Genomic DNA, 17,037 nt, shown 5'->3' on the forward strand with positions numbered 1-17,037 from the left:
GGGACGTGTACGAAGGAGCGAATTGATCTTTTTCATCTCGAGAGCTGCCACTTCTAGTTTTATCTTGCGTGGCATCATAAACGTCACTGTTTTTGCAGACGATATTTAGCATATTCTGTATGTTCTCTTCAGTCGAGATGTCAAGCAAACATCGTTAGTCCTCTCCCCACTCATGTTAACCTGTCGTTTACCTGTGTCCATCTCAACAAATGCCTCACAGACAGCCCACATTTTGGTTTGCTTGGAAACGGTCTGAGACCGCCTCTCTTAAGCGGTCTCGAACCGGTTGTTTTGATCCGCGCTAGAGTACGATTACTGCGTTCACAACCGCCCAAACAAACTGCACCATAGTTTGATTAAAACAGACTAAATGTTGGCTTGTGAAGCGCCCTTAGATTCCAGGTCTGACCCCCGCCTCTGACATAATTAGTGTCTCATCTTAGAGCTTTATGGGAATATCTAGGGAGTATCTAGGAATATTTCAGTCTATGATTCTTCACTTCATAACAGTAATCATTCAATCATTAATTGATTTATCACACTCATGTGTGAGTTACATTATAGTGTGGGCTGTTTTATTGTATCAAAAACAATTGAAGTTAGTTATTCTATCTAAAAAGCCAACACAGGCTTTGTGCTAAAGTTAAACCATATTTGTACCATTAGAAGGGGTTCTTCATGAACTGTTTTCTTATGGTGTGTTCCACTTGTACTGTGACGCAACCTGTTAATTTTTACTGCATCTCCTGACCAGAGAAAGAAAAAGTCATGGAAAGAACCAAGCAGATTTTGAGGGACTTGGCTTGGGAACCAGAGGGTAAAACAGTTCAAGTCCCAGCTATGTAGTAGCTGCCCACTGCTCTTAATACTAGGATGGGTTAAATGCAGAGACTAAACTTCATTGTGTGCTGTGCAATGTGTGAAAATAAAAGTTGATGTACTTTTATATTTGACTAGGCAGCTGCTTATGTAATTTCTGTGAAAGGGAGGGGAGATGTTTTCAACCCTCTTACTTTGTTTGTCAGAGTGACGTGTGAGTGGATTCCCCTTGAATTTGGCGAACAGATGGGTCTTTACCCGAGCAACAACTAAATTGGGATGGTGATCTTGATCTGGGATTTCCAGCACCAGATAAGCATGTGTTTTTAATGAAACCAACAGAGATAGAAACTTGATTCAAAGCTTCCAAATTCAAAGTAGATATTATGGTGAACGAAAAAGCTTAAATGCAAGAGATATACTGTTGTGTGTATTGACAATTTGGAGACTGTTTGAAGTCGTGCCCTACTGTATGCTTTTAAGTGTGTCAGACTGAACAAAAAATCAAATGTTGTTCTTTGGGTAACAGTCACTGTAGACTGTAAAGACATTGTATGTGTCAAATACTGCTTGGAAACATGAGAGGTCATCCTATCCTGAGGTTGTGACAAACCATTTATTTTAAGCTGTACACTGCTAAAGTCGTTATGGCGAGGTGTTGGCAAATGACTAAACCATCACAGATTTTTTAAATGAGAATGATTTATTGACTTTCCACAGCAGGCTATTGATAGGATAGGATAGGATAGGATGTATAGAGTGAGTGTTAATTAGCCGATCATTTTGAAACCATTAAAGAAGCTTGTAACGAGTTTAGTGTGACATGCCTGTACATGTGCTCCATTGTGACAGCAGGGCACGGTCTCACATGCACTATTTTAAGGAGTATTCTATTTACAGTCGCTGCGTTGTTTTTGCTCGTTGGCCTATCTCAACTTTAAAGGCGTGAAGCAAAAATACTCCAAAACGTAAAGAGAAAAAGGAAATATATTTTTCATCAAGGCAAGGCAAGGCAAGGCAGCTTTATTTGTATAGCACATTTCAGCAACAGGGCAATTCAAAGTGCTTTATATAAACATTCAAGAACATCGCGACAAAGTGCAAAAGAACATTAAGACATAATTAAAACAGTTAAATAAAAACAATAAAAACAAGCTAAAAATAAAAGCTAGGATCAAAGCTAAAATAGAGTATAACACACAAGAGTAAAAGTTCTAGATGATCTTTATCTGGTTTAATAAAAGGCAGCAGCAAACAGGAAAGTTTTAAGCTTTGATTTAAAAGAACTCAGAGTTGTAGCGGTCCTGCAGGTTTCTGGGAGCTTGGTCCAAATATTTGGTGCATAAAAACTGAACGCTGCTTCTGCGTGTTTAGTTCTGACTCTGGGGACACTAAGCAGACCTGATCCAGATGACCTGAGATGTCTGGATGGTTCATAACATAGCAGAAGATCAGACATGTATTTTGGCCCTAAACCAGTATGACATTGATTAAAAAATATTTGATGACTGGATGAAATATTTAGCTGAAACAGTTTACGAGAAAAAAAGTCGTAATATTATGTGAATAAAGCCATAGGTTTACGAGGAAAAAAATCGTTATGTAATGAGAATAAAGTCAGAATATTATGAAAATAAAGTCAAATGTTTACGAGAAAAAAGTCATAATATTATGAGAATAAAGTCATAAGTTTAAAAGACAAAAACTCGTAGTATTATGAGAATGAAGTCATAATATTATAAAGTAGTAATTTGACGTGTTATTTTCTTTATTTCTCGTAAAGTTATGATTTATTCTCGTAATATTATGACTTTATTCTGGAAATTTGCACTTTGGCCCTCACTGCATTAGACTTATGTACTATATACTTTGACTATAAGCTGTGGTACCTTCATCAAATTGCTCAAATATTTTGTGGCTCCAGACAGATTTATTATTTATTTTTTTTCCCCTAAAATGGCTCTTTTGATAGTAAAGGTTGCTGACCCCTGGTGTAGGTTAATTTTAAAGGCGAGAAGTAAAAATTCAGAGAAAAAGGAAATATATTTCTCATCAGTATGACATTAATTAAAAAATATTTGATGACTGGATGAAATATTTAGCTGAAACAGTACTAAAAGTATTTTTTTTGTTTTTTTTTATATAATAAAAAATGACAGAGAAATTAAATCATGTTGATGATATCATTAAAGTTGATGCAAATTCTAGAACTCCCTCATTCCAACAATTAACAAATTTCAAGCACTCTGATTCGCTACTGTGAGTGATTGACAGCGCTCCTCGGCCCTCTCAGCCAATGAGGGACGTCCGAGGGGCGGGGCCGTCTCTACTGTAATCAATCCTCTGATCAGCCCGTTCAGCGTGTTGTCTGCTCTCCGTCCTCCTGAGTGTGTGTGTGTGTGTGTTATCGCTCTGTAGAGGAAACCAGGACGGCGTGTTTTCCTCTCTAATAAAATAAAGAAAGTGGGAAGAAAGAGAGGAGGGGACATGGGGGAAAGATTTGTGGTAGTGCCGGTTGACAGAGGAGTTGCGGAGCACCACTCGGACGCAGTTGTCTCTGACCCGGCTCCGGCAGCACCGGGAACACCGGCACCGGACTCACCGGAGGAGAGAGTGTCTGCTGCGGGGGAGGACTCGGTGTTCGAGCCGCAGGAGGACCCCGACGCTGTTGTTCCGATCCTGGAGTACAACAGGGAGCCCAACAAGTACGGTAAGGACAGCTTGACCAACTCCTGGTTGTCCCACTTCTTATCTCCTCTGTGAGGATTAGCCCGGTGCGTTTCACTTTGTCTGTCTGCCTGTCTGTCTGTCCTCCGGTAAGTTATGTAACAGAACCGGGGTGTCCAGCAGCACCCCCAAAAACACACATTGGCACTTTACTTAACTACCTACTTAGCATTGCATAAAATGTTTTGCCATCACATTCAACGAGTCTGTGATGAACTACATCCCTTCTGTCACTTGAACTCATCATAAGAGTTTGATTTACTAGCAGACTAGTAGAAGACTAGTTGATATATTATAGTGTTTTTGGCACTTGTTGTACCCTTTTAAATAATGTAGATAATTTGAGTTTTAAACAATGGAAAGCACAAAAAAGAAACTTGAGATTGGCTTAACAAATCTGTTATTTAAACTCACTATTGTGTAAAGAAAGGTGTACCTGTGGTACTTTGTCATTCAGAATGGTATCATTACTATGGGCTTTTATTTCTAAAGGACATTTTAACCTGTTATATGACATGATATTTCCATCATATAATTCTACCAGACAGGGAAGACTATAGTTGATAAATAGGGTTTTGGCTTTAAATAATGTAGATAATACATTAATAATTTGAGTTTTAAACAATGGAGAGCACAGAAAAGAAACTTGAGATTTCTTAACAAATCTTTTGTTCAATATCCTGTTATTTAAATTCACTATTGTGAAAAGAAAGGTGTACCTTTTTTTTTTTTTTACTCTTGTGTATTATATTTTATTTTATCTTCTATCGTAGCTTTTATTTTTAGCTTGTTTTTTATTTTCTAATCTTTAATGTTTTTATAACTGTTTTAATTATGTCTTAATGTTCTTTTGCACTTTGTCGCAATGTTCTTGAATGTTTATGTGATGCACTTTGAATTGCCCTGTTGCTGAAATGTGCTATACAAATAAAGCTGCCTTGCCTGTGGTAATCAGAATGGTATCATTAGTATGGGCTTTTATTTCTAAAGGACATTTTAACCTGTTATATGACATGATTTTTTTCCATATTATAATTTTAGGGTCACTGCTGATGTTTTTTTATCATATTGAATGTCTTTGCTCTGAACCATAATTCGTGTGTTGTCTTGATTCTCAAGCCTCGTTCAACCAGTTGCTCACAACACACACGGTGCTTCTATAGCAACAGGTAGAGAGGGTTAGAAGGTGCTGGAATAATTGCCCTGGCACACAGTTCAAGCAAGCACGCTGAATTACAGTGTGCTGGTGGCTAAGTGTGTGTGCAGACAATCTGTGCTGAGCTGCTTAAGATGGCTCTCTTATTAGTTGTGGTTTCGTTTATGAATATAGATTGTTCTGATGAACGTGGGTCCCTACTTTCCACTTATATGATTCACACAGGCTTTTTTCATATGTCACAGTAAAAAAAAAGGAGAAAAAGGAAGACAGTTATCGTGAAACAAATGGAGGTTTTGAGCAATGAAAAATGGAAAAATATGGATAAAAAAACCCAAGAGATTGCTCTGGTGATTACTGGTGATGAATCATGGTGACAGAAGAGATTGTGGCTGTTGACATATTGTATCGGGGTGTTATGTTTGGATTGAAAAAAAATTGTCTCACTGCCCAGGGCCAGTACAAGATGCTGGGTGGGTAACAAGTCAGTTTCTGGCCCAACTACAGCTACTGATAGCGATTTAAAGTCCTGAAATGTTACGAGTATTAATGTGTTCCATTTCTTTTGTGTAGACTCGGAACAGTATTTGACGACATTAGACAAAATAGAGATTATAATTGTGATTAATCATGCATTTTTTATTTGCTCAAAATGTACCTTAAAGGGAGATTTGTCAAGTATTTAATACTCTTATGCTTGCTTTTTGCAAAATGTATGTATATATTTATTATTGGAAATCAATTAACAACACAAAACAATGACAACTATTGTCCAGAAACCCTCACAGGTACTACATTTAGCATAAAAAAATATGCTGTAATCATGACATGGCAAACTGCAGCCCAACAGTCAACAACAGCTTCCAGTGTGTCAGTGTGCTGACTTGACTATGACTTGCCCCAAAACTGTGTGTGATTATCATAAAGTGGGCATGTCTGTAAAGGGGTGACTCGTGGGTACCCATAGAACCCATTTTCATTCACATATCTTGAGGTCAGAGGTCAAGGGACCCCTTTGAAAATGGCTGTGACAGTTGTTTTTTTTAAAGTTTGGAGCGTTATTTAACCTCCTTCGCAACAAGCTTGTATGACATGGTTGGTACCAATGGATTCCTGAGGTTTTCTAGTTTCATACGATGAAGTTGCGTTAATGCATTAAAGAAATTTGTGCCGTTAAAACAAATTTGCGTTAACGCGTTATTATCATGTTAACTTTGATTACCCAACATGGGTATAAACAGTGGTGTATTCTCACCTGTAGCTTGATTTAGAGTGTGGGAATGTTTTTTAAATCAGTGCGGTTGACACCTGTCTGTTCAGTTTTAATGCACGGATTGAATTTCATTCAAAATCAGATTAAGTTACTATTAAGAAGGAGATTGGCGTGCACATGTACCCATGCATTTGGAGTAGCTTGTGTCTGCAGTGCGTGGGCTTGGTGCAGCCTTTGCCTCGCGTTTCTTTCAGCTACAGTACATGTAGACAGTGACAGAGTATATCGTGTGTGAGCTTTCATCAGCAAACACTCTAATCTCCGGAGCATTTGTTACACGTCTCTGAAGAAGATTGTATCCCCTCTGTGGACACTTACTCAACTGGGTGGTGGCTTTGTCATGTGATTAGACTTATTTGTGTGTGTGTTAACGGTTATGTAGACAAAGTTGATTAAGTCATTCAGGCCTTTTCATTTGACCCATTTTGAACCCAAACAACCTAATTAACTACTCGGAGCAGAAAGGATGAGATGTTTTATTTCACTGTACATTGAATATCTTTGGGGTTTGGACTGTTGAAGATGTCTCTTAGAAGTTGTGATGGGTAGTTCTACTTTGACCTTTTATAGACTAAACAAGAAAATTAGAAAAAGAAACCATCCTCTGCTTGCACTTGGACTCATTTTAACAGCTTTAAGTGCTGGCTAAACTGGATAATGTAGTAAAGATTTGTCTGTTGGACAGTGAATTTGATACTCAACAATCTTACTGTCATGATAAATGCTGGTATTAACCCATTTGTACCCAAAGACTATATTTAGTATGATAAGGAAAAATGCCACATTTGTTCTGAATGGTCAAAAAGTCTTGAAATTTGTTGTGGACATACTTTGGGCAAGGTATCTAACAGTGACATTTTTAGATCACTTGAACAAATCACACTTTTATGTCAAAGTCAGGATTTTTGAAAAATGAGGAAAAATGCTAACATTGTGTTTATTAAATGTTTTCCATATGAAATATTTTCTATGTGTGCATATACTTGATAATCAACTTGTTATGAGTTCATAGACACCAAATACTTGATTGTGCTCCTTGTAGTTTCTGAGATACAGCCATTTCCTCATCATACTATATCTAGTATTTGGGTACATCGGACTACTGTTTGTCCCTAAAATATAATGAAGTCTATTGCTAAACAGTTGTCCCATGTGACCAAATACTAGATATAGTATGATATGAAATACTCACTTTTCAGCCAAACGGGTTTGACTGCATTTTGTCTTCACATTTGTGCTTCGGCAACCCCAGAGAACACTTCCACCACCAAAGGAATTAAAGACATCAGTTGTGGACCTGGACATCAGGAGTAATGCATCACATTAGTATCTTATTATTGAATATTGACCCTTTGTTTTGTGAGTCAATTTGCCCTGGATTTCAATTTCCTCAGTCCCTTCCTCTACTGCAGTCATTGTGCTGCAATCAATACAATACTGATAGCAGGGGGATGCCTACTTGTTTTGCTGTAACCTATTTACTGATATCTATTGGATTAAATTAAATTAAATTCCTGGATGATGAATTTGATAACCGTAGATAACAGACGCTAGATGCAGATAATGAGTCTAGATGCATTTATACCTTTACAGAGGCACCTCCTCTTAGAGCGCATTCTACGTACAAGCAGGCTGTTCCAAAAGATTCTTCTTTCATTTTTCTTGTAAACTTTCTGGGTCAGGACAGATTTTATCAAGAAGATATTGTCTCAACTGAAGCATCAGGTTCTGGATAAAACAGACTGATTGACGCCAGTTATCTAAAACATACAGAAAGATCACAAGGTCACTGATGCAGTTTACTTTAAGGTTTTCTACTGTGAGTGTTGATTTCTATTTTTCTCTCTCTCTGTTTTGCGTTACTTTTGTCTTTGAGGTTGCACAACAGCTGTAAAAGAGGAGGTTAAGTAACATATTGTAAAAGAGGAAGCAGTGGTTATGAAGAAGTGGAAATTATAGAAAAGAACATAGTGTTGTCTGAATGATGGTGGCTGTGTGTGTGTGTGTGTGTGTGTGTTTCACTGAAAGCCTTCCAGGCGATCTATGAATGTGCTTTATGTTTGTTCCTGTTCAGTCTGCGCGAAGCAGAGGCCAAGCTGTGAGAAATGTAAATAGAATGAATACATGAACATGGCTAAAATGTTTATGTACATATTCAAAGAATGTATTTGTTTGAACAAGTATGCTCTGTAAACACAGTGTCTTAAGAGATGTAATGAATATATAAATAGTAATTGAAATCACATGAAGAGGGTTTCAGGGTGCAACAGATGATGCACTCGCCTCAGATACGTAGGATGACTAAGATTGCAATTGGATTTATGAGAGATTAAGCAGGCGGTGAAAGATAAATGAGGCTCTACGGGGATAAGGGTCTGCGAAAGGGCGTCAGATTTCAGAGCGACTGTCAGTCTATCTCCCTGACAGTTCGCACTTTGGCAGATTTTCGGGATTGGGAAACACTATTGAGGCGTGTTGCAGAACCTGTTGCAGCTGAGGCACTTTGGCGATAATGCACAGACACAATGACAGTTGCTATTGTTTTCCTATACACATACAGGGTTCAAATAGCAGGCGACCTCCGGGTCTGAAAAGTGAAGCCAATGCTGAAGTGCCTTAAACCTGCGTTCTTTATAATATCCAGCAGGGAGCGACTCCTCTTGTTGCAAAAAGAAGTCTGATTGTATAGAAGTCTATGAGAAAATGAGCCTACTTCTCACTTGATTTATTACCTCAGTAAACATTGTAAACATGAGTTTATTGTCTCAATCGCTAGTTTCAAGTCTTCTTCAATACAGCATGATGTTCATTTAGTAAATCATGGTCCCATATGGAGTCAAATAGAGAGGTGAAGTCCCGCCCCTTCCGTTTGAATTGCGCTATCAATCACACATATGATATTTTGCGAAGTCAAGAAAGTCACACTTCTGTTGTAAAACTGTTGCAGTATCAGACTGTGAAAATACATAGTTAGAAAGACGGCACACCCAAAAGTCGCGTAAGTGACGTCTCTCTCTCGCTGCAGCTACGATGCCTGCGTGTTTCCTACTGGGATGTGCTCACACCAGCAACAGGTCTCGCTCGTTGTTTCGCTTCCTGGCTGATAAAAAGTGGCAAGCTAGCTAGTGTTGGTGACGTATATTGTGTGAGATCAGAGATGTAGTTCACTGAGCGGTGTCACACAAAGCTAAATGATACTACGACAACCTGAGACTTTCTTGACTTGCAAAGTTTTATTTATTTGCGGTTATCAAATAACAAGAAAGACCAAAGATAACTGTCATGTTTAATCTTTATTTAAGTTAATAAATCTGGAGTTTCGCCCACATCCTCTAACCCAACTAAACTCCACTTTCCAGGATAATTGAAATGCTTGCTTGCGCTTTAGCTCATAAACTTTGTGTTTACTCACCGCCACCCGATCGGTACTGCGCATGTGCAGTTCTCAGCAGAGATGAGAAGTAAGCGAGATGGCGCTGCCCCTTCTTTGTCGATTAGTCGACTAATCGGTCGTTTTGGTCTATGATTTCTTTAGTCCATTAGTCTGTTTTTTCATGCTTTTTCATGTCTCTGGTAAACTCAAGTGGTGCTTTTGTGTGGTTCTTTGTCGAGAAACCCAGTTTCACAGACCTGTCGATTAAATCAACAAATTGATTTGTTTCTTTGGTCGAGGACAGAAATAGAGATGGCTCACTCCGTCATTATCTACTTCACATCATCAGCTCTGGAAAAAACAATGTGCTTAAATATTTGTTACCACTTGCAGTTGCTAGATTTCCTAGCCAGAAGTAGCATTGTACTTGCAAGCGGGCAATCCTGAGCCCTGACATACTGTGTGTGTGGTAGGTTTGTTTTGTTAAAATGCAAAAACCCTGAAATGAGGTTGGTGTTTCAGGCTGTTTAAACAGCTTTTTACTGTAACATCAATAAGTGCTGTTATACAGTACCATCTGTTAGAGTGACAGACATGTCATGTTCTAAAGGTCGCTTTGAAGTTAACACATACAGCATGTACGTATGTGAATGCCTGTGATTGTTTGATGTGTTTTACTACCCTTTGGCTTCAGCAAAACCTTAAAGACAAAGAGGACTATGTTTCAGGTGGAACCTGAAGTTACATAGTAAATACAGCATAGGTATATTGTTAGTGATTTGAGGTGGGTGCAGTAATGAATGGGTTTAATAAATGAACGTCTTCACCACACAGTATTGTGTTTGCATGCATGTGCGTGCATTCATGTTTATAAAGGCATGCACCTTGAGCTATCATGTGCTGCCCTCTGCTTTATTTGGAGCCCAGCAGGCAGCACATGGACACCAACTGGGCCCTGGCGTCCACTATATCTGCTCCTGCTTCTGTGTGACCTCCCAGTCCGACGCCCCCCCCCGCCCTGCCAATCCTGCGTGGGATGTTTGTTCCAGTTGCTCGTTATTTACACGCAACACTCAGGAGGAGGGGTGTGTCCCTCTCTGGTGAGACAGAAAGGTTCTCAGAGAACTTTCCTCCTCTTTTGGGAAATGCGCACGGACCCAGTTTAGCCTAATCCTTGTGGCGGTACTGAGTTCCCCAGACTTTAGTTGTTCAGTCAGAAGACTGAAAAACAGTTCCCATCCACATAATATAAAATAAAATGCCTTCTTAATAATAATAATGAACAAATGCCTCTATATTAACAAACAATTAAGGAAACTGAAATATTGGTTTGTGTTTTTTCCTTTTACCCTCCTTTAAAGTTTTCCCAAATAAAATACACTAAAAGAAATGGGTATAAAGGGTTTCATTGAAAATCAACAAATGAATAGAATACAAAAATACAGCCTGCAGGCGTTAGGCTATCGTAAGGCAAGCCAGCTGTTGCACAAATAGCACCTAATCGTCCAAGTGCAGGTAACCTAATTGGTTGGCACTTAACTTGTTTCCCCAACTAGGAGTCAACACTCTCAACAAACAGAACACAAAGATCACAGAATCCCAAAAGGGCCCAAAACAGACCAGAGTTTCTGGTAAAGCTGATAACACATGTTGCATTGAGTGAAGGAGAGATCAGAATGACACTGGGTGTGCAGTTTCCCTCCTCTTTTAAGCCCTACAGAAAGGGCGTCGTTACACCCTGATTGGCCAAGAGGGGAATACATCAAGCTGCTCTCAACTATCATTTAAGAGCCAGTCCCCACACCCTGCGCAACAGGTGAACTGAATAACCCTCTAATCACTCAGCAACTCAAACAAAAAAACACCAGGGAAAAGGGAAACAACAGCAAACACCAGAGAATTGGCAGATGCCACACTCTCCAAATGGCTTTTTTCCTCCAGGACATTTATACCAGTTTAACAGTATACTTAATGATGCAAGTTTAACCCCTCTGATGTGAAAAACCTGAGAGAGGGAGTCTGTCAGTGTCAATTTCAGCTGCAAATGCACTTTTACTCAACTCTGACCCCAAGGCATGCTTTCTTGTCTTACAATTCTTGAGTCACTGCACAATCCTGCATTATCCCATCTAGCAGCTGAAAGGCTTCATCAAACTATATTTGTTATTCATTATAACCCCCCACTTATGGAGGACAAAAATCAATCAATAAATGATAAGGGAAAATTGTGCATAAATAAATAAATAAATAAATGCTAAGATTTAAAAATAAATACAAAATAAATGCATTAGTAAGTAAATACAAAATAATTGCAAAATAAATAAATACATATAAAATAAATGCAAAAAATAAATAAATAAATATAAAATAATGCAAAAATAAATACATTTATTTAAAAATGATAAAAAAATAAATACATAAATAAAAGGAAAAATTAAACAGAAGAATAAATAAATAAGGGAGTTAATACAGATAAATAAAGATAAATAAATAAAGAAGCAAATTAAAACATATCAATTTATGTCACATTGGATCAATTATTTAATGGCTACATTTATTTTGTATTTATATATATATATTTGTAGTTATTTTTTATTTTGGCAGGTTCCGTCCTCTATACCCACTGATTAGCTGTGATCAGAAGATTTGAATCTTCCAATGTATGGCTCTATATTAACTCAACATTGTCTGAAGTGCAGTATAATAGTGCCTGAAACTCATAAAACCTTGTTTTACTGGCTCCATTCTAAACTTTATTTTTTGCTATTTGAGTACCGCATATCAATTACAATTCCTAAACTATTTGAGAACAGTCTTGTATCTGTATTGCCATCTCCTGTCAGGGACTTTCAGAGACTGTTTTCTCAGTGCATTTAACAATAACCCTGTGTTGTGCTTGTGAACTCATGACACGCACTACACAATGCACAAGTATATAATCATCTGAGATCCAGTGAAGGTCTTTTTTGAAAGCTTTATATTGTTTGATACAATAGCCGTGTTTCCATCAACGTATTTCTGTGCGCATTTTGAAGTACTGCATTAGCTGTATGGAAATGGCAATATTATAATAACACCTCCTCAATTGTGTAAAAAAAGTTTTTACACTTGCTTGAGGTGGTTTTTGCCTTTGTCGAAAAAGAGTTGATACGCTAAATGGGATATGGAAACACCTTCACAGAATAAGTTCTCAGTTCTCAGGCCCAAATGAAACTTGTCTGTTGTCTGGTTGATGTGCTCTCTGCAGCAGTCTGTACTGAACAAAGATCAGTGTTTCTGGAGTTCCAACAAATCCAACAGAGTGATATGTCGTCTCTCTAGCTGGTCGCGTCACGTTTCAGTCACATTCTCCAGTTAAACTTTCATTCACCTCGTCATCAATAATTATTATTTAATAGTATTTGAACCAAGACCTTCAGTATTTGGATCAAGTAGCTTGTGAAAAATAAGGTGTGTTAAATTCAGAAGCTACAGCTGTTACAGCTGTGTTAGATACATAATCAGCATTTAGGTAAATATAAGTATTAGATTGGATTGTGTATCAGCTGATACACAATATTAAAGGGCTCTAAAAAAAATAACAACCTGCTCTTATCTCTTCTCATGCTCTTTACATAAAAATGAAGCAAGTGTTTATTTTGGACACACAATGCATGTGGTCAGATAACAGTAACAAATTCCCAGCAGCTGAAAGCCGCCGCTGCTACTGAATAGACATTGAACAGACGTTGTGGGAAAAACTACTTAACATGTTTTTCCCCTGGAGGTCCTCTGCGTTTGCTGTTGGTATATTCATGGGGCTTTCCAGCACTTGCTCAGCACCATGTAGAAGGCTAAGTATTGTCAGGCATTTACACTGAGTCATTTTGGCACTATTACCTTTGCTTTTAGTAATAAATGCTGTTGTAGGACAAAATTAAGATTAGTGGACCAATCGGCCGTTTTGGTGTTAGTCAACTAACATTTCTTCTGTTAATTTTATAATGCTTTTTTCATGCTGAATGACTTATTATTCCCAAGAAATGTATGAGCACCTCTCCGGTAAACACAAGATTTAAAGTGGTGCTTTTGTAACTTTTTGAAACTCAGTGTTACAGATCCTTTTAATTAAATCAGCTAATCGATTAGTCGATGTTATTGTGTCCACCCCGAGGGGAAAAGACAGCTAGGTACAGTACTGTGGGAGTTCCTCAGTTGTGGCGTTGGTGGGTATCAGATGTCAGAAATGTGTAGGGAGACGTGTGAGTGTCATGTTCTGCCTGTCTCTGAATGAAGAGCCCAGGGAGAACCTTCTTACCCGTCACAGTATGGTCAAAAGCCAGAGATGAAACTGATACAGTGGAAGCTTCAATCATTTCCAGCATCTCTCTCATGACTTCTACTGAGCAGTCTGCCGACAAGACACTTGAGCTGTTTTTGCTGGCTGATATTATTGTATGACATATCAAGAGCGATAAAAGACCGGCATCAGATTCCCATAATATTCCTGACTTCATTTTCAAGCTCAGTTAAGTGTTCCTGTAAGTGCAATTATCGGTTTTGAAACCAGCTTTCCAAATAATAATCATTATTAATGTAGCATCGTTCTATTGACTCGGATTGTTTATTCATTTTAGATTGTATTGTCCACCCTTCTGTGTAAATGAAACCTTCATATGCCATTTCTCACACATAAACTGGTATTTACAAAAGAAGAATGTGCAGTGAGAGTGTGCTCACCTCTCACTTATTTCAGACAAATACGTACACACAAATATACGGTGAGAGACGTAACTTTATAATAAGATTGTTTCTTTAGGTTGTTTGCCAATTTCACTGATTGAGTCATTACTTTTTGTAGTCTACAAATAAAAGCAAACTTTTTATCATCGTTTCCGTAAGAAAAATTACTAACAACAACCTAAATCACATCATATGTGTACATATAGTAACCGTAAATTGAAAAACAAAGTATTCAAAAACATGGGAGGGAAAAAAATGAACAGTAATAATTTAATAAATAAATAAGAACAATTTATTAGGAATATAATAAATGACAATTTCTAAATAAAATAAATAGATAATAATGATAAATAAATAAAGATAAATGAATGAATTAAATAAATTCACATACCAGATGCCCAGTAGCTAAGCAAAGGCACTCTTAATTTTGATCAATAACTTACGAGTGCTGCATTTTTTCATTCTTTTAATTGACATTTGAGCCATCATTTTGCTGTGAATGCTCTTTAATTTATCCTCAATTGCAAAGTACTTTTCTAAGTCTGTGCGTACACTTTTTTAGGTGTCTAAAATCTGTTTTGCTGCTGCCCTCGTCCACAGCAGTACATTGCTTTGCAGGAGTGCTGGTACTCCTGTCTGTTTCTCCAAACTGGGGGCGTGCCGACCGTCATCTACTGTAGGTAATACACCGACTATGGAGAAGAACCACATGCAACCCCACTTCAAAACTGAACTATCCCTTTAAAACAATTCCAGGAACTAATACATGAAACTCAAGTTTCATCCGTAATGCAAGCACTAAGCGTATTTACAAATTTGAAAATAAACTGGAAATGGAAACGTAGTTTGAAATTCGCTCTGATTACAGAAGACCCAGCATTCACAGAAAACGGTTAAAAAAAAAAAAAAAGGAAAAATAAAGGGGAAAATGTCTTCGCCTTCAAATGAGAGGAAAGTGTCACCTGAGCCTGTTGTGTCAAATACAGTTTAATGGATGACGGGCAGGCAAGTGTGCTGTTACCTGAGATGGTCGAGGTGTGGCCGCCCATGTGTGAAGTCATTACAGACTTCATGTTGCCTCATAGCACGCAGTGAGTGGCGCTTACCTTCCCCCCAGCTACTTCACTGTGGTTATACCTCCACTTTGAGTAACTGGTTGTGACCGGTGGGATTTTAACATCGTTATTTACCACGTCAATTGATTTTTCATAGAATTTACGTCTCGCTGCAGACTGGAGTTCACCTTCAACATCCAGCTAAAGTCTCCCTCACAGACCAATAAAGAAAAGTCATGGAAATGTTTCAGAAAGGAAACTTAAAGGTTCAGTCACCATTTTATAGTCAGACATTAGGAAAATCTGACTGAATATGATGGCTGGCATTGTTTCCCCTTTAGTTTCACTTGAGTCAGTGCTCGTTAAAAAAAATAAGCTTTCCATTTGCCAGTTTACACCTGATGACACGGCTTACTGTTAACACTGCTCGGTGCTTTTGATTGGTGGTCTGTTGGTCTAGATCAGGGGTCAGCGACCTTTACTATCAAAAGAATAAAAATTAATAAATAAAAAAAATCTGTCTGGAGCCGCAAAACAAATTTGAGCTTTATAATGAAGGTAACTGATATGACATGTTCTTCTTTCTCCATCTCCCCCGTCTCAGTGCACAAAACGGCGCCGCTGCCACACTACTGTACACATCTCTACACGCAACAAACAGCGATATCCGTCTGCTAATATCTAATGATAATTAATGTTGAATATGAATAATGAATAACGTTGTGGGATTATTCCTTATTTATGGGCTATTTTGGGATAATATTACATACTCATATATATATATAAGTTTTGTTTTTTTTAAATTAGAAAACAAAGCATTCAAATACTGATTTGGAGGTTGATTACCATGGCAACGGTCTAAGCTTCGAAGCATTCGGGTCAGCTCTCCTGAAATGTTAAAACTTATTTTTTTATTCAGTGCTACATGTTTGCAGTTGGTGAATCTAATCACTTTAGGCCTATAACAATGATTAATGAAAGTTAAAATGTTAAAAGATAACCATTATTCATTTCTATATCATTTTGTTTTGAGGGGTTGCATGCGGCTCCAGAGCCGCAGGTTGCTGACCCCTGGTCTAGCTGTAGAACGAATAGTTTGTCCATATTTTGTCATAATGGTGGTGTAACTGGTGTATTTCCGGATGTGATCAAATGGGGGCAACAGAGTGTCATTATTAGTCTTCAGCTGTCTGCTGCAGTGAGGGGGAGACGGGTGAAATTGAAAAGCAGAAGCCAGTCAAAGATGAGTTTTTATTTTGTCTACTAAACTGCTGACAGTTACAGTAACACACATATTGCACAGGGATCAGGCCTATCCTATCCTTTATGTGACGGTTTCAGCTGTCAAACAACTGTGTTATATCTAATTTACTGTGAGTTCCATTCAGATGGCTTGTGTAAGCACACAATCTCACACAGACCAACTGTACACTACCTGCCCTGCTCCAAAAGGCTTATAGCCTTGAAAATGTAGTGGACCAATCCTGAGCTAAAATACTGCAGAATATGGGCATGCATTTCTGCTGGAGCCGTAACAGCTTATAGTGTAGTGTAGTATAGTATACCAAGGGTTTTCTTTTGTTTACTGTACCTTCTGGCCTGCAGTTTTGGGAGCCGGAGGAAGTAATAGAGAAAGGGGAAGATGTCATGTGATGAAGACCATGACTAAGACTCACATGACATGATAAAGAGATGATATTCTAGCTCATCAGCCACGATGATTTTTTCTAGATTCATGCACTTTTCATTGCGTTTTACACAGATTTCCACTGTGTCATTCAGAATAATGATCCTCACAGTCAAGTTGTCCTTCCTCATGCCTCCTATAGAGGGCACTGTCAGTTACTGGTGGGGATTTAGAGCATCACTGAAAAGCTCTTGAGCTGGGTAAATGGATGATGTCACTGACATA

At 38.1% G+C, this 17,037-nt stretch overlaps 1 protein-coding gene across 4 annotated transcripts in view; it reads left to right on the top strand.

Annotated features, from left to right (window-relative positions):
- Nucleotides 1-3,178: 3,178 nt before the first annotated feature.
- Nucleotides 3,179-17,037, top strand: part of slc12a7b (solute carrier family 12 member 7b) — a 77,488-nt gene continuing 63,629 nt past the window's right edge. For 2 of the 4 annotated variants that reach the window (XM_074621925.1, XM_074621929.1), the window contains exon 1: nucleotides 3,181-3,529. In XM_074621925.1, coding sequence (XP_074478026.1) covers nucleotides 3,307-3,529 — 223 coding nt within the window. In that variant the 5' untranslated portion in view covers nucleotides 3,181-3,306. Of the gene's footprint in view, nucleotides 3,530-17,037 lie in introns of all 4 variants that reach the window. The other 2 variants (XM_074621926.1, XM_074621928.1) reach the window with 2 other exon arrangements.

The sequence above is a fragment of the Sebastes fasciatus genome, chromosome 21, assembly GCF_043250625.1.
Source record: "Sebastes fasciatus isolate fSebFas1 chromosome 21, fSebFas1.pri, whole genome shotgun sequence".
NCBI classification, from domain to species: domain Eukaryota; kingdom Metazoa; phylum Chordata; class Actinopteri; order Perciformes; family Sebastidae; genus Sebastes; species Sebastes fasciatus.